Source organism: Micrasema longulum, unplaced genomic scaffold (genome assembly GCF_059751315.1).
Source record: "Micrasema longulum isolate JH-2025_06_02 unplaced genomic scaffold, ASM5975131v1 h1tg001215l, whole genome shotgun sequence".
In the NCBI taxonomy this organism is placed as follows: domain Eukaryota; kingdom Metazoa; phylum Arthropoda; class Insecta; order Trichoptera; family Brachycentridae; genus Micrasema; species Micrasema longulum.
This window is the reverse complement of record NW_028278402.1, coordinates 1-23,481: the sequence shown is the minus strand read 5'-3', so window position 1 is coordinate 23,481 and position 23,481 is coordinate 1. Positions and strand designations below refer to the sequence as shown.

At 32.5% G+C, this 23,481-nt stretch overlaps 1 protein-coding gene across 1 annotated transcript; it reads right to left on the bottom strand.

Moving 5' to 3' along the window:
- Positions 1 to 320: 320 nt before the first annotated feature.
- hlk (hulk) lies at positions 321 to 21,773 on the bottom strand (the record flags this gene model as incomplete). Its single annotated transcript, XM_088234212.1, has 20 exons — positions 321 to 1,343; positions 2,077 to 2,259; positions 2,464 to 2,787; positions 2,877 to 3,043; positions 3,138 to 3,294; positions 3,388 to 3,519; positions 3,631 to 3,813; positions 5,291 to 5,404; positions 5,888 to 6,025; positions 7,152 to 7,340; positions 7,966 to 8,289; positions 8,597 to 8,728; positions 14,544 to 14,726; positions 15,128 to 15,448; positions 15,550 to 15,690; positions 15,845 to 16,033; positions 16,184 to 16,498; positions 17,714 to 18,028; positions 20,135 to 20,449; positions 21,642 to 21,773. Coding segments are annotated over 20 exons (4,142 nt in total), but the record flags the coding sequence as incomplete, so codon positions are not given.
- Positions 21,774 to 23,481: the final 1,708 nt, after the last annotated feature.

The window sequence follows — 23,481 nt, the reverse complement described above, 5'->3', positions numbered from 1 at the left end:
ATTGAGGAATTTATACTCGCATCTTATGTACACTTAAATTAATCCAAGTTATTTATTAAATTACGAAGTTTATTTTCAGTGTCTTTTGTTTGCGGTGGACTAATGAATTCGACATCCGAACTGCAGCAAATTGTAGAGTCCGATTTTGTGCTCTTAGCTAGTAAAATATCGGCAGATTATAGTAGTTGTCAGATAATCTTATTACTGAGAGAGTTGTGTAGTTACATAAAATATTATGTTAAAATTAAACTTTTATAAAAATAATAGAACACCGTCAGCCATTTAAACCTTTTTGATATTCTTAAAAATAAATCAAAGAATGAGTATTTTAACATTTTTATATTATTTTATATACATAATTATTTACAAATAGTATTGTGGTCATTTCATATTAAATACCTGAAAATTAATGTAAATGACAAAGAAACAAAATGGGGCTAACGGAATCGCATATACTTTCATATATTTGTAACAAAAAATGCAGGTAAAAATGGGAATTTGTTCTCTTATTTATGTTAATTAACTGGTGTTTGTCGGAAGAGAAGGAAAAACCTTAAAACTAAATATTATTATATTGGGAATCGGAAGACTTATTCTAGAATGAGCGCCTTATGATTTAAAATGTTGTTTTAATCCGTTTAGAAGATCAGATAGTTAAACCATTTGATTGTATATACTTATTAAGACAGTCATCAAACATAGGGCGTTAACTTTATATCAGGAAGTCCATTTGGGCCCAACAGTGTTTTGAATTTTCATTACATGTATTCATTTCATCTAACTAAGCATATATAAAATTATAAAAAAATGAATCCGACCATTTTTTACATTGTTTATCATCGTAGTTAAAATAAAAGTATCCAAATTTGAGCCTTGTATTAAATAAATGAGGTGTTTGTGATGTAATGGCACGATAGCAATGATGATAGTGAAGAAGATTCTTATTTTAATGATGTAATAAATATCACATGGTGACCCCGGTTGCCGTTGACTTCTGCCCGGAAGAGAATAGGTCACGTAGACAGTATAACTGTCACGTAGACAATGTAACTGTCACGCAGACAATATAACTGTCACTTAGACAATGTAACCGTCTCGTAGACAATGTTACTGTCACATAGACAATGTAACCGTCACGCAGACAGCTGCTGCGTCTCACGCTTGCTTGGGATGTGCTGGCTGAACAGGGGGAGGTGCCTTGAAACACTGCAGTAGGAAGGCCGTGTACATTACAAATGCAATAGAAAGCGCAATCATGGCATACATAAATATGTTGAGTTCTGGTTGCCGAAAGCGATTTTTCCTGAGCCATTCCAGTACCTCAGATTCTGATAAAATTTCGCCTGTAAAAAAGTTAAAATTATTTTTATTCTCAGTTTTACAAGTTTTCAATTTATTTTATATCGACCTAGCCGGACCGAAGGGTGAATTCGAATCCCCCATAGACCGATTGGGTCAATTTCACTTTATGTACATAAGCATTCGGCAAACTAACAAAAATTAATAAAATACATGAATGAGTAAAATATGTGTACGCGAAAACATGAATAAATTATTGCACGGTCATAAACACTTCCAATGTTTTATTCTCCTGATGCCATATACTAGTCCCCCCGTTCGGATCATGTGTAATTTTTGGATGCTTAGTGAGGGAAAGGTTAAGCACCATTTTGCAGGCAGCTATGTAAAGTATTGTATGAACTATGTATATATATACTTGGCTGCCATTGATTTGCTTCATAAAATCAGATTTTTCACATTGCCGGGAGAGTAAGTTTTGCTTGCTGAAATTTGTGTTGCAAAATGCAGCAAAAAATCAATTAGATTCTATCAACAGGCTGAACTAGTCTTAACATTTATAGAATAAAAAATGTGGTACAGCTTTGAATACCACACGCTAGGCATACATTTTCAGATACACACAATTTGTCTTTACCAATTATTAATTTTTGGCAAATTCTACGCTTTTATTTTGGTAACTAAAAACCAATCATCTGTAAGTTAGACTTTTTAATAACACACCTTGTATCAGAATAAATGGTTTATGTTATATTTTTTACAATGCAGTAGATTTACCTCTGTAGATGCTCGGGAATCTTCTCCTAAAATAAACAATAGCTGGTAGTTTTGTGACACCCCATTTCCTGGCATATCTCGGATCACCCATCTTTACAAATGTTATATCCAGGTTGTCAGTTTCCCCATCAATTTTTTCGAGATGTTCCAAAACTACTTTGCTTTCGGGAAGGTCTTCTTCGTCTGAAAATATGCTCAAAATACGTTACGTATATTAGAAATCTAAACTAAGCAGTTGTGTTCCATAATTAATTGATAGTGGTTGTGTGTGCGGCTTATGTTATTCTTTGAAATTTGTGTATGTGTAATATCTCTGAAGTCTTAAGAAATTTCAAATATTTTATAAATAGAACCTAATATGTTATGTATTTTATTCTTATTACTTACAGAAATAAACAGCTAGGAATTCATTTTCATCTAATAGTTTATCTAACATCTTCTTGTTCACTTCTTCAATTTCATTTTTTATTTCAAAAACATCTTGTGAAGTGAGCCACTGTAGGACGGTTTCAACTTGGTGTAAGTCCCCATCGTACAACATGGGGACACGTTTGCGGAAATACACTAGGGACGGAATATTCACAATGTTGTATTTCTCGTTAGCTTCTGCACTTGCAATCTTCACAAAGTCTATTCCGTATTGGTCCACGTCCGTGTCAATTTGCTCCAGTGATTCCAAAATTTCATCACATTCGGGGCAGTCGTCATCGACTAAAATAAATCGATTAACAATATTATACATATAACTAACAAACAAACAGAACAAAACGAGTACTTTTTACTACTACAAAAACACTTACAGAAAAATACAACTAAAAGTGGTGACTCATCCATTAATCTCTCCAGCATTCTATCATTTACGGCTTCTATCTCATCTGCTAGCTCTCTATTATCATCATCAATTAGCCACTCTAGTACGGATTGTTCGTTTTGTAAGTCGCCTTCGAAAAGTAAAGGATTCCCATTTCTATAATAAAATTGACAAATTATTTCATTATGTCACTTGTATGTCGTATTATATCAACATGTAAAACTAAATATACTGAAATGAATAGTATTACCTGAAGTATACCATAGCCGGGAATGTTTTAATAGAGTAGCGTTTTGCAAGTTGAGGATCTTGTATTTTGACCATATGTATCCCAAACACATCGCACTCATCATCTACTGTTTCCAATCCATCTAATATTTGGTCACAAATATTACAATTGGGTTTATCTGCATCAAAACAAATCTTATTCAGTATTAACATTAGTTCAAATGTTCATTTATGGTGCTTATATATTCAATTTGAGGTACACATGAACTTACAAAAGTAAACAGCTAAATATTGAGTTTCTTCTACCATTGTTTCCAGCATAACTCTTGTAATAAGTTCTATACAATCTTCAGTTTTCTGCGTTATTAGCCATTGTAAAACTTCCTCTTCTTCGGCAAGTGATCCTTAAAAAAAGTTGATCCATTTTAAATATGAAATGTCAATGACGATAATTATTCTTACTCACTTAAAAGTTGGCAAAGTGAGAAATGTGTGATGTTAAATATAATACTAACCTTCGAAAACATTTGGTATATTGTCTTCAAAATACACTAAAACAGGGAAATCACTGACACCGTAAGATTCGGCAATGGAAAAGTCTTGTGTTTTAACAAATTTGATCCCATGTCTATCACAGTCATCGTCAATGTTCTCCAATTCTTCTAATATACCAGTGCACTGATCACATTCATCAGAATCTGCAATACATTTAAAACAAACATGTTACATTTTTTAAATCATGGAATTCAATTTTTTTTAAAGTTTTTCTAAATATCTGTTTGCATCAGCAATTTCATTCATATATAGAAATTTTTCACAGTGTTTTTTATAAATAAAACATTCACATTAAGACATTTTTAGGATTCATAAATACTAGTATTTGACTATTTCAACTACAAAATTGATGTTTTATTAATGATGACAGCTAAAATTCTAGGTCTCAGCTATTCTGTCAGCTCTATCCTAATACATAATATTTTTTTAAATAAAACATGTCATTAGTAGTCATCCATACTAAAATTAGAAAATTATTCACATTTATTTGAACATTGTGCAATAAAAAGTTCTAATTTTGTTAACATTATCTAAGCAGTATTAATGTTGTAGGTAGTTTTCTGTATAGATTCAAACTATAATATTCAATTGTTTTATTACATGATGACTTTGTCCAAATATATATGTAATTATAATGTAGGCAAAATCTAAACAAGTTGTAAATCAGTATTTATTAAAATGATGACATTTTAACGTTAATAACCCGATATCATATAAAACATTGTTTGGTGTTTAGAACTGACTTACTTGATATTCGGCATGTGGTATTTTTATAGTCGGCATCTGTTCTGTGTAAGTGTACATGCGCATGAATTTACGAGAATGTGCGGTTAGATAATATGTGACATTCAGGAAGTGTTATATTGGGTTGAGAGAAATATATAACAGCGTGACAGACAGTGACGAGACATTATGTCTTAGCGCATATCAAAGTCTAAATTATTGGCAAAGATTCACTCGAGCCAGATAATGATTTTAAGAATTTGTGTTTTAACTTATTACGATGATGGAGCATGAACAACTGAATGATTGTTTCTTGTAGTTGCTTTACACATCATGAGTATATTACGTATTACATCATAAAATACCAAGAGTTGAGAAAAATCACACCTGATTATTGTAATCTCACCGGGAATCAAACCCAAAACCCCTGTACAAGAAGCGAGTGGGCCGTTGGGGTATATATATGGCTCAGTGAAGACTAATTTTCAAATTATGTATATAGTAACACTTTTATTTGAATATTATACTTTTATTTTATCCTTCTGCTACATAAAGTTAATGGAAGTCATAAGCATCATTAAGTAATTTTTAAAACGGAAAACTTATGTTATGAAAAAAATAGTAGGATCATATGTCCCTTTACATTCTATTAATAGTTTTGGATGTTTAGATCATTGACAATCATTTGTTTTGATTTGTATCATTATCGACACAATCAAAAATCAAACATTTTATGTTACAATAATTGTGTATAAGAAAAACACAATATGATTAAAATTTACTGTTAGCTGTCAAACTGTGGTATTTATATTCTCTTTATCTTAGTTAGGTTAGGTTATACTATGAGGTTAGAGTGTGCCATGCAAGTTAAGGCAACTGTAGAGGGTTGTTATGTACCCTCATCTGCTGCATGATGGTCTTCTTCAGCATGGGCCGCCGCTTCGTGTTCCTTTTTGGCACGCAATTTACGCATCACTTTGGAATTGCAAATATCGCACAACGTTTTGTTCCCTAAAGCAATCGATATAGAAAACAATGAAAAAAATGTTAAAACAACAATGAAAGGCAAAAATTTATTTGTACATGTAATAGCATTATTGATTATTCGAAAATATATTAAGGCAAGCGATTTTTTTCTTTAAATGAAGATGAGAAATGACGTTAAAATATTTTGAAGCGAATTTTATTCACGGGGTTTAAAGAAAAAAAAATATCTCGCTCGATTATTTCAATTTGCAGCATGAGATACGTGTAAAAATTAAAAGCCATCTTCATTACAGACTTGTGAAAATTACAAAGATATTTAAATTGTATTATTGTTATGCATAAAATAAGCAATGTAGTTTTGATAACAGGTGCAGCTATAGCATTTAAAAGAATCCAGTTATTCATACTATCACAAAAGTAGAAAGAAAAAATATAAACTTTATTAAAGCTAGAAAACCCTGATGCATATTATACTGATTTTATTATGGTGATGTTAAACCTTCTTACAAAAGTAAATGGCGAGAGATCCTTCTTCTTCAATGAGCTTTAAGAGCTCGTCTCCTTCCAGTGCTTCTATCACATCTCCAGCTGGGTCTTTCTGAGTTAAGAGCCAGTTTAGAATTTCCTGCTCATCATATAAATCACCTAGATTGCAAAATACAACATATTACTCTAATATATCATATTATATATTTATATCACTATATTTTTTATGTTTATGTAACATCATGTATTCCTAGCACACATATGTATACATTATATTTATATAATAACGATAATTAAATTCTTACATTTGATTAGCTATGCATTTATAAATAAGTAGTTTAAGTTTTTTTGTTGTTATTGTTATATTAGTATAGAACTACTTATACTTTAAAACGTAAAAAATCTCCATCTTAGAACAGGCTGAGCCATGTTAGATGGAGACTATCCTAACCAGAAGACCCTCTGTATTCATTTTATAATTCACTAGTTTTTTATAGATTCGCTGGTAATAGATATGTATACTTATTTAGGCAATAAATTTATAAAATAAAATAAATAAATGTAATAATGTTTGGATTGAAACTAGTGTTTTGATGGATTTGTTTAAAAAACTTTAAGGGACCTCTGAATTTATACTGACAATCCCCTGGCATTTATGCAATAAATTTATAAAATAAATGTAATAATGGCTGGATTGAAAACTAGTCTTTTAATGAATTTGTTTGAAACTCTTTAAAGGACCTCTGAATTTATACTGACAATCCCCTGGCATATCTCCTAAAAAATCTTTCTAATAAAGCTATAAATTGAGATAGTTTGTCTTATAGATATTGACATATTACAACAGAGATGAAGAACATTTAAGAGAAGGTAATATAGAAGTCTAGGCATGTACAGGGCTTATGACCTGTCATTGGCTGGTTTAAGTGGCCACTTTACACACTGTGTAACATTCACCATTCTGCCCGTATTTGAACATCTATATTCTTAAATGTTCTTCATCTCTGTTGTAATATGTTAATTTTAACAGCTCCCCGGGGAGTGGAATCCAGTCCTTGTCAACAAAAATTTGGGCAAACTCAAAATATTGTTGATTATAGATATTGTTTACAATATATTGGATGATATAATATTGCAACAGGTAACGGATTCTGTTATTTTATCTGATATGTAATTGATATATTGATCATATACTGATATGTATTTGATATGTAACGGATTCTTTTATTTTTCAACTGTGAGTCCAAATTTTGGTTATACTGAATTATTTTTTGTCGTTACTTACCAGCATAAATGACTGGTTCCTTGGATCCCAATTTGAAAAATAGAATGGCAGGCAAAGCGAAGACACCGAATTCCTTAGACATTTTCTTGTCATCGATCTTTACAAAATTGATCCCAGCTCCATCGGCTTCATCATCAATATGTTCTATTTCTGACAAAACTCTTGGACACTGTTTGCAATCATTGCTGTCTGTATAAAAATAACGTTCATTAACTTTTGGATTAGTGTATTTTGATCCCAGTAATTACTACTGCAACTAATAATGGAAAACACATTTATTTGAAGGAACATTATCGTGATTGGCATGATTAAACCTCAAAAGATTCTATGCACATTCGAACAATCACATCAAAACTGCAAAAAATACTGGAATATAATCACAAATATAAGGTTTACTTTTGATAATATCACATAAGCTTACACAGCATGCCTTCCAATATATTGTCGGCTTTCTGGCACAAGTTGATAATGACATTTTGCTAGTTGTGAGATATTGCACAATTTGGGATGAACAATTCAAATGAAACTTCAAGCTGAATATTAGAAAACATTCTTTTTTGTATCTATAAAATATGCAATATTTACTTTTTAAATAAAGATAATTTGATGAAGACATCATTAATTTTTGGAAAATTTGTAGGTACCGACTCTGCCAAAAACCCGACGATACTATAGTGTTTGTAAAAGTTAAAATTCCTTTTGAAAAAAAATTGTGGTGGGTACATAATTTAATTTTAAAAGAATAAAGTTCTTTATTCAATTCTGTATCTGATTTATAGAGAATACCTACATGATCATAATTATAGTTACTTACAAAAGAACACAGCCACATAATCAGATGTTTGTCTAATCTTTTGGAACATTTTTCTATTCACTCTTTCTATGTGGTCTGTTAGCTCCATGTTTTCTGGGTTGGTTAACCAATCTAGAATTTCTTCCTCGTCATCAATGTCTCCATCATAGTTAATATATTTGCCTTTCCTAAAGTAAGTGATGCCCGGAGGATCCCGGAAGCCGTATTTCTTGGCCATCAAACGATCGCTCATCTTAACTATTTTGATTCCATATTCAGAGGCTTCGTCATCTATTAATTCCAAATGACGGAGAATTTTAGGGCTGTCTGGATTACCCTCTTTATCTAAAATATTGTGATGCGTTTAGTGATATTTATTTTTTAATTATATTCAGTATTTAAAAATAAATACTGTATTGAAAGTCTGTTTGTAAAATCTTTGTTACATAAAGGGCCTTACTTATAAACTTGGCATAAAGTTACACTTAAGTATAGTGGCATAATTTGGATGGAAATACTATCCTTATTATAGTGGCAGAATGAGGATGGTATTCCCATCCGAATTATACCACTATACTTAGGCGTAACTTTACGCCGAGTTTATGAGTAAGGCCCTAAGTAACACAAATTTATCTGCTTATTTAATACTTACAAAAAATAACAGCTAAGAATTCCTTGGTCTCGATATATTTAAACAACTTATCTCGCTCAATGTCTTCTATGCTCTCGTCATCTTTTTGTTTTATCATCCATTCTAAAACACTACCTTCGTCCAACAAATTTCCTGTAATCATTTTTTAATTACATTTTTATCGCATTATAAACATAATCTTTTGATGTACTTTATTCGTTGTAAATATTAAGATGCTTCTACAGATATAATATATGTGATCCACAATCTCCTGCTTTTCTCTTAATTTAGCATATAACAGGTACATAAGCCTAAAATCCACATCCTTAAATGACTGTTATAGGAATACAAACTATTAAAAGTAAAATATAATATTTGTGTAGCAACTCACCGCGTGAATGATGAACGTGTCATGCGCTCACATCAGTGTGATATACATTTTGGTAATGAACAGAAAACATGCTTTAGGTTGGAAGTAGAGGATAATGATAAGATTCTGTGTAGTAATAGTAACAATTTATTGATTTACATAACACGATTTAGAAGTTAGGACAGTTCTTTCATAAACCTAACAACTACTAAATACTTCGGAAAATTGTGACAAAATCATGCCATGAAATCATACCAATTTTAGATTTCTAAAATTACGAGAAATCTGTTGTATCACTTGAATTTGTACTAATTGCTAGCATGTGTGAACTAGAGCTCTGTGCTATTTATATATGGGTATATTCCTCTTAGCCCAAATTCAAATATACATATTTTTATAAAAAATATAAGATTTATTTATCAAAATACAATGTTTGTGTATGCAGGAAGACTTCCCTCCCTATAAAGATATTATTTTACAAAACTATATAACATAAAAAATGGTTGGTAACCAATGACATCTATCGTTTTTATTGATAGATATTATTTAGAAAACTTTTAGATTCACTTTTTAAAAGTGTTAAATTTGATGTGTTGGAAAAGTACTAATCTGAATACTTTAATCTATCTATTTATTACAGTAAGTTTATCATTATCAACAATAAAACATAACTAGTATAACAAACTACCATTCCGATCACTAGCCGTTCGGATAATAATTAAAATAGATTTTAATGTGTGTTCTACAAATATTCATAATAGTAGAATGTTCAAATGTGGTTAATTGAACTGATTTTACAGAGGTGTCTATATTTAATATTTACATCTAAAATAAGTTAAGTACTCAGTTCTGTTTCAAAATTTTGAACTATTTTCTGAACAAAAATGCTTGAATTGAAGTTACTAACTTCAAGTACCTAGTAAGTCACCTCGCCATAAAATGCTGTTCACGTTTGATACAAAGTGTTTACTAAAGTGATGTCTGTGTGGAAATTCAAGTTGTTGATTTAGAAGCTCAAGGGGACACAAGTTTAGAGTGCATTGTTATTGTTTAGAAAGCAGCGAGTTAAATGCACACTAAGTTGCAGTCTAAATGTCTGTCACGTATTGCGGGCAAGCTAGATAATATGGAAACCAGACTGTACAAAGCATTCACAACTCATGTCCTCTCGAAGGCCCCGTGTGGAAAGTTGATACCGTTAACGATGTTTGCTGTTCAAAATGCGATATCGTTTTAAGATGAAAGGGATGACGGATTGTGTTTACCACCACCAGATATTACCGCTCCCAAATAAACCTTTCTTCCCCTTGGCCCCCTTCTCCGGTTTGGTGGCTACGGCCTTGTTCTTGGCGTTCTTGCCGCCGAAGGGCAGTGTGGTCGTCTTGTCGTTCTTGTCGTTTCTGTTGACATTGGACGGTGTCGCTTTAGGGACTTTGGTGGCGCTTCCTACTTTGGTTGGGCAGCATTGGTAAGGTTCGTACGTAGGTTTAGGAACGGCCTTATTCCCTCCGAGTCCGATGTAGAAACAGCCATCGCCTGCAGTCAGTAAACAATATGTCAGAACACGTATAAGGGCTGCGTGCTAATGCACAAGCGAAAGAACACAAATGATGCCTCATGCTGTCGCATACCAAGCATTATTTGTTCATTCTATCAATACGTGTTGTTAGTATAAAAAAATCAGATAATTTTGCAAGCAGAATGTAAAGCTTATCGAGGGTTGACATTGTTCGACTGTCTGCAGACGACAACTATTGTACAAAGAGAGATTAGAGGACACAGTAAGATAACACATTCTGGCGAGTACAGAGGGTGGCCATGCAACGTAGTCGGATGGTGTAATGCTATAGTTAGGTGGCACGATGAAGTCTTCCTCATAAATGTTTCAAGGGGCGACAGGGGACAATACCAGGTAAACTTATGTCCAATTACCTGTAAAGAAACGTTTGATCTTAGCAAATATACTTTCATCTTCGGAATCATCACTGTCAGTATCATCAGAATCATCACTGTCATCCGATGAGTCGGAATACTTAGGCAACCTTATTTTTTCTGGCTTTTTCTTAACATTTGGTTTTGAAGATGACTTAATTTGAGCTTGTTTTAGTTTTTTGACATGTTTATCTAGATTCAACTTTTTATTATTTTTCAAATTCTTTCCTTTATTTCTTTTACTGGAGTCATAACCAGAATCATCTGAATCCTCCTCAGTTTGAGAATCATCAGTTTCAACATCACCATCACTATCACTATTCGTATCAGAATCATCTTCTGTATCATTAAGGTCATCACTTTTATCATCATCATTACTAGAATCAGAATCATCGTTATTGTCACTATTATTATCAGAATCATCATCAGAATCATTATCATCTTCATCATCCTTTTCATCACTTTCACTATTATCGTCACTATCATCAGTTTCATCACTACCATCAGTTTCATCACTATCGTCGTCATCATTATCTTCACTATCGTCATTATCATTGTCTTCGTCATCGTCATCATCATCATCGTCATCGTCATTGTCATCATCATCGTCATCGTCATCATCATCATCATCATCATCATCATCATCATCATCATCATCATCATCATCATCATCATCTTCACTGTCGTCGTCATCGTCTTCACTGTCGTCGTCGTCGTCATCGTCTTCACTGTCATCATCGTTTTTATCACTATCATCATTATCACCATCATCATCGTTGCTGTCACTTTTATCATCACCATTATCGTTACCTGTTGGCATTAGTATTGATCATGCATATTACAGTAGTACTCTATTTGCCAAAACTATATATTTTTAATTACATAAATTAGCTAAGATAGCAAGTAAGCTTTATAGAAATGAAAAATTTATTTATAGATACAATTTTACTGTTTTAACAGACGCATGCAATTTTGTCCAAAAATAATTTATATTATTTTTACAATGGGTGAATTATATTTAAAACTATCTCATTTTAAGGATGTGGATTCTTACTTTTTTGTTCTACAAGCCACTGAAGAACTTTTTTCTCATTCTTTAGATTACCTAAAAATATATGGATTCACATGTTATTAACTTTATATGAGGTTTATTTTGTACAAGAACGTGTATTTCTCATATCTCGGGACAAAAATTCTAAATTGTCAAGATCAGGCTTCACTCGGAGCTTTACTTTGTTATTTCTCAATCACATAAAACTGGAGCTTTTTGGTAGTTCGCCGGGCCAGCTGCATATAAGCAAAACTTACCAACTGAGTTTTGAATGCGATATCTGATTGGTCAATTTATGGTTAGAGTCACGCGATTATCGCGTCGCTACCAAAAGAGACCGTGTAATAGTAAGGAAGTTGGTGGCTTAGCCGAGATACTCTAATAAAGACGAGTACGAGGTGTGTTCAGAAAATAACGGGAGTTTTTTAATTAAAAGTTGAGTGACGTTAGTAGGCGCCACTCAGGAGCGGCTTCGTGTTTTCCATCTGCGCAGTTATTGTTCTTTGGAAGAACGAAAGCGCGCATACAAATTCTACTCTCAGAGTTGCAGTTCGTGGCAAAGCTCACTATGAGAGTTTTGTTACGCATTCAAAACTCAGTTGGCCCGGCCCATAGGCACATTCCGAAGTTTCTTATTTATTATTTTGATTGGTACCTACTACATAGTTTTAGTCTTGATGTTTTTTTTTTATAATAAAAGAAAAGGATTTTAATCCATATAATTATTCTTTGACATATGAGAAGTATCCTTCAGCTTCCTTTCTAGTTCTTTTAGGTATCCATTTATGCACTAGAGTTATGAAAGCAGTGTCATTTATTTGACATATTATTTATGTTTTTATTATTATATTTTTTGTAAATAATACCAGCATAAATTTTGATATTGCTAAGGGAAAATGTAAAGAAGGTAGACTTTGACTTCAATTATAGATAATTATTAATGTTTTTAATTGTCATACTTTTATGAAATGTAATCGGATTATGTTCGGACTGCGTTTAATGATATTTGCACAGGGCTGTGTTTACTTTTATTTATTTAGGTATGTAAGATAATAATAATATTCACTTACTGGGGTAACCCCCGTCGAGGGAATATTTTTATTTGTCTCTATGATGCTGTGAGAAACAATAAGAACATCAGAAGATAAGATTCATATACACAGAAATACCTCATAATATCTGAAATATTAACTTAAATATGACGATATAATATTTAAATTTAATTTCTATTTTATACATAAGAATTCTTTATACTGATTGATTTTTTATAAACATTACACATTTATAAATATGAATAAGTTACCAGCCTAAAAGACTTCCGTCAATATTTTCACTAATAAACTGAAATATTTTAAAAACATTACAGCCTAGAAAAAAGGTTTATTTTGAATACGAAATATTAAACAAATAAAGTTTACCGTATTTTTGAATCGCTGTAAAGAAAGATAAACGTGTCATTACAAAACATAAAAAAAACTAGGAATTTTTTATATGTGGCAATATTAATTCGTATAATGGCAATATAAATTACGTACAAATAACATTCTTCTGTACTTGTTGAGTATTTTTTATTTACGTTCAAATACAACTTATAGTGTACCTACAAGGCATTGCGCTGATATACAAATTGCAGTGTATATTGTTCATTCGTCAACAAAGGCAAGATAATCTATGTAACCTCTCAGATGCCGAATCCAGAGACTTTGAAATATAGCAGCGAATACATTTATTAATAAATATTTTATTATTATCATTACTGGGGATCGAACCCGAGACGTAAAAATAAACGCCCTGACCATTACACCGTGAGGTGTTCAATTACTTCAGTTAGAAGTAGATATATTATGATGGAATAATTTCTGTCATTTTTTTTTTCTATAGACAATAATGCATTGTGTTTCTCATGAACGTGTATTTGGTGACATAAAATACTTGGGATAAATAAAATTGTCGTTTTCTCGAGTCATATAGGTGAAAAGATTTAATTCCTAAAATTGAGATAGTGGTACCATTACTGTATTATGAATATTTTTCTTTTGAATTGCTGTAATAAAAATATCAATGATTCTACTATTTTTTCTAACCAATCTCTCGGATAAGACAGTAAGGGATTTACCAATAGTTGTTGATATTGTCAATATGAGTTTACCTTACCAAAATTTAAATATTTGTACAACATTTTGCATATTTGCGTTAGTTACATGTTACCAATAATTTTATTGACAATTTTCAAATTATTCATCATGTTCCTACTCGCAAAAGGTACTGCATTGGCACTCCAACTGTATCGTATATTAATCAATTGATACATGAAGGCAAGATGATAAATCTAACGCTTCAGATCCAGTCCAGGGGCTATGAAATGATCTCAAGCATGGTAGGCTTATCTCTATTCGATTTGCCATTTCAGAATTTTATACCTACATCGATGAAACTTGTCCAGGATTCTACTTCTATGAGACAATAAGTAAACCGACAATTAATAGTTAATCTCTTTCCATTCCATTATTATACTGGTCCTGGCTTTATATTATATCTTTATTTAACTGTAAATTATTTTCCAATAAATGTAAATGGTATATTACGATAATTTTTTAAATAATAATATTACTTACCATCATACATAATAGGCACGCCTGTTTCATAGTACACCAATGCAGGGAAACTGAAGATGCCAATCTCTGATGCGAGTTTGGAATCCTTAGATTTGACAAATTGGATACCGTGCTTATCTGTATCATCATCGATAGTCTCTAGTTCTTCCAAGATCTCGGAGCAGGTATCACAATCATCGCTATCTAAAAGAACAGTCACATTTAGATGTAAAGCAAGAATTAGTGGTGAAATATTATCACATCTACAAGAATTTTCCGATAATTGTCCTAAGAAAGATCGCATTTGAATCAAATTTACCAAGTGCTAAGCTTAAAACATAATATGAACAAATCTAATCATTCGCTTAGAGTTGCAGCATTTAAAGTTTTACGTTGTGTAAAAATAATCATTTACTTTTCTTTGTGTAGTTTACCCAGCAAATTGGGAAAGGGAAAGATTGTAAAGATTTACCGCTGTAAGGAAAACCGTATTATCTACATGTTTTTTATAGCAGTGGAATTGAATAAGTTTACAGCAATAAAATTGTTTTTCATTTAAAACTAACATCAGAAGGATAAATAAATAATTAATGAAATATACTAACAGAAAAAAACAGCCAGGTGTTCGACGTCATCAATCAGAACCCTCAAAGTTTTTCTGTCAACGCTCTCAATGACGTCTGGTTGTGAGTTATGGAGATTTAAAACCCAGTCTAAGATGGCTTCCTCGTGCATCAAATCACCATCGTAAATTGTCCGGAATTTGTGTCTGTAGAAAGCAAGAGCAGGTAGAGACGGCAGATCATATTCCTTATCGATTCCATCGTCAGATGTCTTTACGAAATCAATATCTTTCTCCTCACATTCGTCGTCAATATTCTCCAATTCCAAGAGTATTTTCTGGGACTTTTTGTCACCTTCTTTATCTAGTTAAAATAAAGCGTTTTGTTATTTTTAAAAAGTATATGAGTTATATATTAAAAATACACATACCCTTTAAACATGTACCAGACGAATTAATACTTACAGAAGAAAACGACAATATGCTCGTTTTCTTGAAGAATTTTTTCTAACATGCGAGTATTGACTTCTTCAATTTTTCCGGGAATTTCTAGTGTATTTTCATCTGTCAACCAGGATAACACTTCGTCTTCATCCTCAATATCACCTGAAAATAATATATAATTAATCAAATACGAAAAATCACCATATTAAAATAAAGCGAAAATCTTACATATTGTGTACGGATTATGCCTCAATAGAAATGTTCAAATTAAAATTGAAAATATGCCGTGTAAATTTGTAAAAATAAATATTCTTGCCTTTGTATATAAGTGGATCTTTATTCCTAAAAAATACAAGTGCTGGGAAGTTTTTGATTCCATTCTTTTTGGCGATTGTAACGTCTTCAGTTGTTACGAAGATGATGCCTGTTTCGTCTAGCTCATCATCGATGTTTTCTAGTTCGTCCAAGATATTGTCACAGTGCTCGCCTTCCTCACATTTTCCACCTAAAAAAAAATTTCGATGAGATTAAAAAATTTAGCAAAATAATGCATGTAAGAAACTTTATGGATTTGAAAAGATTCAAAGTAGAAAAAAAGTACTTGAGATAATTCAACAAAAGCAAATGAAATAAAATGTAGTTTTTGGTGACTTACTGAAATAAACTACAACGTATTCATACTCTTCAATGAGATCTTTCAAAATTTCATCGGTAACTTCTTCGATGGTCGCTGTAGTCTTCTGTTTGATGAGCCAATCCAAAACCTCTTCTTCGTTCATGAGCTCTCCTTCGTAAATAGCTGGGATTTTCTCTTCAAAGTAAAGTAGGGCTGGAAGGTGATCGATGCCGTACTGTTTAGCTTCCGCTTTGTTGTCCATACGGACTATTACAATACCCTCCTTTTCTAGTTCATCATCAATGTTCTCCAACTCATTCAGTATTCTGATATCCTGTTTATCATCCTTGTCATCTAAAAAAGCAATCACATCAGCATATTGTTATCAATAAAAAAAGTCAAATAAAAAAAATTATGTGTCTTTTTGAAAAGGGTTTTCCTGCTTTAAAAAAAAAACATGCAACTAAGATGGTCTCTATGTGGGAAGATGATAACATTAAATAAATATTTTATAGTCATCAACATAACATATTATGTTTTGGCAGTAAAAAAATGCTGAAATATTATACTTATGAAAATAAACAATACTCGTAGATTAGAAATAATCAATTTTGAGAGAAAATATTGGAGACTTAAATAAGTTCTTGCTGTTTTTTTCGAAATTTTTTAAAATTAATTTTTTTTTTTTTTACTGGACAGTATTTTATAGACCTTTATTACTTTAAAAATGTAAAAAAAGTGATATTTCCCTATGCGCCTGCTTTCAGGATTTTTACGCATTCATGATGATTTTTTTTCGATTTTTCCCATCCAGAGTTAATGTATTTAATTTAGGTCACTCAAAATTTTATTAGATTTCTTTCTTCGAAACTTTCGCTTCCTTTCGGGGCGGTATTCTGAAAACTTTAACGAGTGTAGAGAACGCGGTCAGAATACCAGCCCAGGTTTAAAAATGCCTTGTGGCGACTTTTTAGTTTTTTTTGTTGTTGGCGAGGAAATCTAAGCTCTACGTTTTTAACATTGTTTATATGTATTATATAAAAAAATACACTAATATCCATAACACTCGCAATATTTATATGTAATAACTATAAAAAATTAATTGTTTTAAAACTATGGTATTTTTATGGCAAGTTCGTATCGCTCAAGTTTCTAGGTCTAGTAAAAAAATGCTTAGCTTTCTTCAGAATATGTTAACATTTATAGATCACATTACATACCTGTATAGTAAACATACCTATCTTTTTTAAAAAAAAATTATTTATTTATTCAATCCAGAATACAAATATATAGTTTATAAAATAAAACGTTTATACAATGGATACATTCAATATAATTTCCTTTTTATTTATGGATGTAGCCACTCCACTGGCCCACAGGCACGTTCCGGAGTGTCAGTGTAGTAATTTTATGTAGTTATTTTTTTAACGAGTGATATTATCTAAAATTCAAATAAGGGAGTTGGATTAAGGTACAGTTTGATATTTTTAACTTTCAAAGGCGTTTGCTATCCCGAAAAGACATAACAGCAAGGTCTGACTTACAAAAGGAATGATCTAAGGTACTCACAAAATATTACCGCTAAAAATGGAGTGGTTTCAATCAGTCGGTCCATCATCTCGTCGGTGACTTCGGGAATCTCACTGTGCCTCTTCTGGTGCATCAACCAGCCCAGTAGCTCATCTTCTTTCATCAGGTCTCCTTCGTAGATGTGAGGAATGCGCTTCTCGAAGAACACGATGGTCGGAATATTGTCGATTCCGTACTCCTTGGCTTCATTATCGTCGTCAATTTTTACGAAGGCAATGTCGTTTTGGTCACACTCATCATCAATGTTTTCCAACTCGGCGAGGACTTTTTGGCTTTTTTTTTGGTCCTTGTCATCTGGAATAGAAAATGTGTTGTTGAAAATGTGTTGTGAAAATTGATAAATACAAATAATAAAAATCTATAAAATAAACTATTGTGAATGCAAAAAAATATTTTTTGCACTTTATCATTTTAGGTATGATTGTAAGGCGAGAGTTGTAGGAATAATTTCTTGTAATATAGCGCATTTTTCAATTAAAAAATTGTAGTTTCAGATAAAAATAGTAGGTTTTTGAAATTAAAATAATACAATTTATAATACAAGTGAGTTTAGAATGCATTATACAGGGGTTGGCACTCGAAGTGTTACCAATGAAATATTCCGTAATTTTGACATTTTTGTTTTTTTTAAATTTAAAAACTTCAGCATAACGTGAAAACATTTCAATTTTAAAAAAAGTTATTGTTTGATGTAGCCACCTTTAGCGCGGATAAAAGCATCGAGTCTGCCCAAAAAGGCTTCACACGCCGCACGAATGTGGGCTGATGGTATTTTGTCACATTCTGGGCGAATAGCAATCTTTAAAGCGTCGACCGTCTCATATTTTTTAGCTGATACTTTAGCCTCTAGAATGGACCATATGGAAAAGTCCATTGGGTTTAAGTCCGGGGAATATGGAGGCCACTGCTGTGATGAAATGAAGCTGGGAACTTTTTCTTGTTAAAAACGTTGGGTTTCACGGGCTTTAGCTTGGTGCCGAATCTTCTTGAAACGTCCAATGGTTTCTACCGATTTTATTACGTGCCCAAGGTAACAATGCATTATTTAAAATCTTTTCACGGTAGATTCGCTGATTTACCTTTACGCCCTGTTCAATGGGTGATCGTCCTGTAGCAGTTACCGCGGCCCAAACCATCACTGATGCAGCGCTTGCTTTCGCAGATCAATTCGCTGGTTTGTCTTTTAATTTGCACCGTAAGCATACACGATCGTTTTGTTTATTTAGATATTGCTGAACCGTAAAAAAAAATTCATCAGAAAAGACCAAATTTTCTAGCTCGCCACCAACGTGCAAGTGTTTTAACACCTTTGCTCCTGCTAGGCTGCTGCCTTTTGTGCAGGCGTTAAATCTAGCACTTTTTGCATTTTGTAGGGCTTCAATCGTAGTTCATTTTTTAATATGCGCCCTATGTTACGAGCAGACACATTGAGATTTTTCGCCAATTGAACTGCGCTTTGTCGTAGATTACGTTGAATTCTGGCCTCCACCTTTCGAACCATTTCTGACGATGTTGCTGTTTTTGGATGTCCACTTCCATGGCGTTTTTTTATGCTACCAGTATCATTGTCACGTGAAATGGTCCGATACACAGACATTTTGTCCACATGTAAATGTCGTAGCTCATTAATAATGGCTGGTTGCGATTTTCCAGCCAAATATAGAGCAATAACAAAATAGTTGAGTTTGAATTCCATTTCGATAACTTTTTTTGACTGTCATGTAAAACGATATGCTTCGGTAGAATTATTAACAATCTAACAGACTGGCACGTGACGTAATATGAGCGCACTGTCATTAGCCGTTTGGTTGCTACAGCAGCGTGAAGTTGGTAACACTTCAAGCGCCTACCCTGTATATAATATTCACGTACAATACAAATTCCGAATCAAGTTTGAATCTCAACCGATAAAAAATAGACCGAAAAAGATGTTTTGATTTTGTAAATACATAATGGTTTTATAAATCAGTGCAGAAAATTCTGCAATTCTTTTAAAAATTATTTTAATATGTTATTTTTGTCTGAAATGTTATTTCTTGATGACATTTAAAATGTGATATTATTTCACTATCGCTGTAGGTACTTTTAGCTGCCAGAAAAAAGCGTGACATGTTATGCCAGTTGATATTTCTAATTTGTGCACTTTGCGTTACTTAACAAATTTTTATTTACAGTTTTTCAAAAAAATCCGTTATCTCAAAGCACAATGCGGCTTAAAATAGCATAGCATTGCGTGGAAAAATATGTTTCTACTCCGGAAATAGATTTTAAGACCGGACACGTTTTTTGCGAACGAAAATGTATGTTTGCTTTGAAATAAATAAATGCATAAAAAAATGTTTCCTGAAAATGAAGCGCATTGGTTCAGTTTTAGCTGGTTTAATTGGGAAAATAACTTACAGAACAAAACGGCAACGTAAGGCATCTTCTCGATAATGAGGTCCAACATTTCATCGGTAATATCTTCAATTTCATCACTCTCCACCTGGTACTTCAGCCACTCTAGAAGTTTATCTTCATCCTCCAAGTTGCCTTCATACACAGTCGGGATCCCTTTCTCGAAGTACAGCAGTGAGGGGATTTTCTCGATTCCATACTCCTCGGCCTCATCTGGGTTGTCGATTTTGACAAAAACTATCCCGAGGGCATCGCATTCGTCGTCAATATTCTCCAATTCATTCAAAACTTTTTGAGACTTCCTGTCATTATTATCGTCTGTAATTAAAACAATTACGTGATTACATACTTAATTAAATTCAATGATATTCTAAACTAAATATTCATAACCAAGGAATCATAATTATTTTAGCATAGAATTAAGAATAGTCCAGAAGAAGCGTAGAATCATTTATTTATTTATTTATTTATTAATGAAATCATACAGTCTTTATATAAACAACAAGGTACAAAAGAACAATTTTAAAAAGTAAGACCAATTACAGATTTCACACTAATGAATGCAGGAGGAGAGGGGAAAAATAATAATGAATACATCGAACTGTGTCCAAAATAACCCCCACTTTGCCCCACTTTCGCCGCGCGCGTGCGTGAAATCGCCACGTAATGTTGCCAGATCGCGCAAAATATAATCATAACACAAATGTAAGATGATTATATTTAAAAAAAAGCAATTTGTTAATTTCTCTAAAATTTTATTGCACACGCGGAAACATTGATTGACACCATAGAGTTGATAAACAAAGGGTCATTTAATAAGAGTAATTTAATTAATGAACTTTGAACTTAAAAACTAAAACAAATTTTATTTTACATAAATCGGGTTGTGGTCCTGTGGCTAGTGTTGCGGACTCACAAGCCAGAGGTACGAGGTTCAAACCCCTCCTCTACCGCAACTTGATTTCCATTTTCTAATAGTCAGTTATTTACAACTCGTTGAAAATAGCCACCAAAATCGTAATATTTGGGTAAATTATAAGAACGCTAATATTTCTTTTTGATAATAAAAAAAAACAACGGATATTTTTATGTCATGTTAAATAATATTTGATGTTTTCAAGATGTCATTCAAATGTCCACCACGGCGTTGTTTAATACGAGTGGTACAATTTTCATGTGAGTATGCATTATGTAAATATTTTGATTAAAATAGTAGATTTTTCAAAAGCGTATGTTTCATATACTTGTACATTTCATAAAATTATTGATGGAAAAAAAAATCAATCTAAATATTCTAGAATTATAAACTTACTGAGCACATTATTCCAGTGTTCTAAAAAGCATTTTCGTAGTCCTTTATTTCGATTCAACCAATAAGGTATAATTGAATATGGATTGAACAGTGGATTCAACTCAAAGATAAATCATGGATAGTTTTATTTGTACACGAATGCGTGTCACTTTACCAAAGTTATAAATTTATGATTAGTTTTGAAATAAATAAACTTACAAAAGAGAACGGCCATCGTTTTCCCCTCCTTGATGAGGCGGTCGAGCATTTCGTCGGTAACATCTTCAATTTCATCCTTTTCCAACTGGTCCACCAACCACTCTAGAATCTCATCTTCATTTTCTAAGTCACCTGCTCAAAAAAAAAAAAAATTTATCCATCTATTTTAAAAGTGCATTGTTCATTATTACATTATGCTTTTATCGGATAAAACAGTCAAAATATCAAGTTGTGAAAAACTGACCATGCCCTTTAGCTGCGAGTTTCATTTTATATTCAAACCTAAATTTTAGTCAGCATTCAAATTAATGTCGTTTTAAAACTGATATTTGAATAATTAAAAATAAAATGAGTAATTTCTATAAATTAAATTTTAACAACTAAAATAATCACTTTGAATTTAAGTGTTTCTTGTCATTTTAGAACTAATTGATTTGAACACATACCTAACTTTAATTTATGTTTTTTCCGAGGATATTATTACTGTCCTAAGACTGATAGATGAAACTCATAAGAGCCAGATTCTAAAAATGTTTTGTCATAATTTTAACAATGCTTATGATGTAATCTACAGGCCTATTTCACATACATCGTCCCAATCCACCCGTTCAGCCCGGTAAAGTTGTGGCGGATGGAACATCATTTCCTTTCCGCACCTAATGGTGCATAGGGCACTACGTTGGCACACCAATCGTAGCGTATCTTGATCATTTTTGTTACATGAAGGTAAGATGTAAGGGTGGATGGATACATATTTATAATTTTCTTTTTATTTCTTTAGTTTCTACTCGCGGGTGAAAATTTGCTTAACCAAATTGAGTGGAGATTAGTCGGCCTCATGGTGTTCTTGTTCCTGCATTTACCTACCTATTATTAATTTCGAAAAAATATTATAATATGTCTATCATAGAACCAGGGCCGGTTTTAGCACAACCAGCGCCCTGGGCGGGATTTCTAAGGCGCCCCCTATCTTCCACCCCTTCAGACCCATACGAAAAACGGCAAGGTTTATAATGAAATAACCATTTATTAAAAAATCCTAATAAAATTGTACTTTTCTAGCCTTTCTATTAATGAACTATTTTATACGTACTTAAGTTTATGTTTTCCACAATTTCATTTTCTGTTGACGAAGATGCCAGGTTTGTGAATCTAGATTGAGATATTGTCGATTGTAGATACGTTTTTATCAGTTCAAGCTTTAAAAACTCCTTTCCCCACTAGCAACCGTTACAGGTAGGTATAGTGATCAATATTCGCATCGCTATCCATACATTTGGGTACAGTTCTTGTAAATTACGATCTTTGATAAAATTCAAAACAATGACAGCATTAACCACATTCTGATCAGGCATAAATAATTTCAGACTTATGAGTTCATCACACAACATACAACTATCTATATCGGATTTAGAATCTACTGTTAATTTCAATTGGAAATTGCCACAGAGTTTGAGAAGGTCTGGTTTTTCCGGAACCTTTTTTATATTGAACAGAAAAGACCAAGATTTTTAGTACTCATTTAACTTTTCAAATCTTTAATTGAGTGAAATTAAGGTAGTGTCCAAAAGGCTGTAGAAAAATTCAACTTCAAATGACTTTTTTGGAGTAGTTATAGTTTCATCGTGGGCCACTATTTTTGTTTGTCGCTAGATTTTTTTTTGTCGCTAGTTTGTCGCTAGATTTAGGAAATTTACGAGTAAGTTGGACTCGCTCGATGAGCGAGTGGATAAAATGAGGCGCCTGCAGCGCCCCTTTATATCTGGCGCCTGCAGCGCCCCTTTATATCTAGCGCCCTTTGGCGGTCGCCCAACCGCGCCCTACCCTAACGCCGCTACCA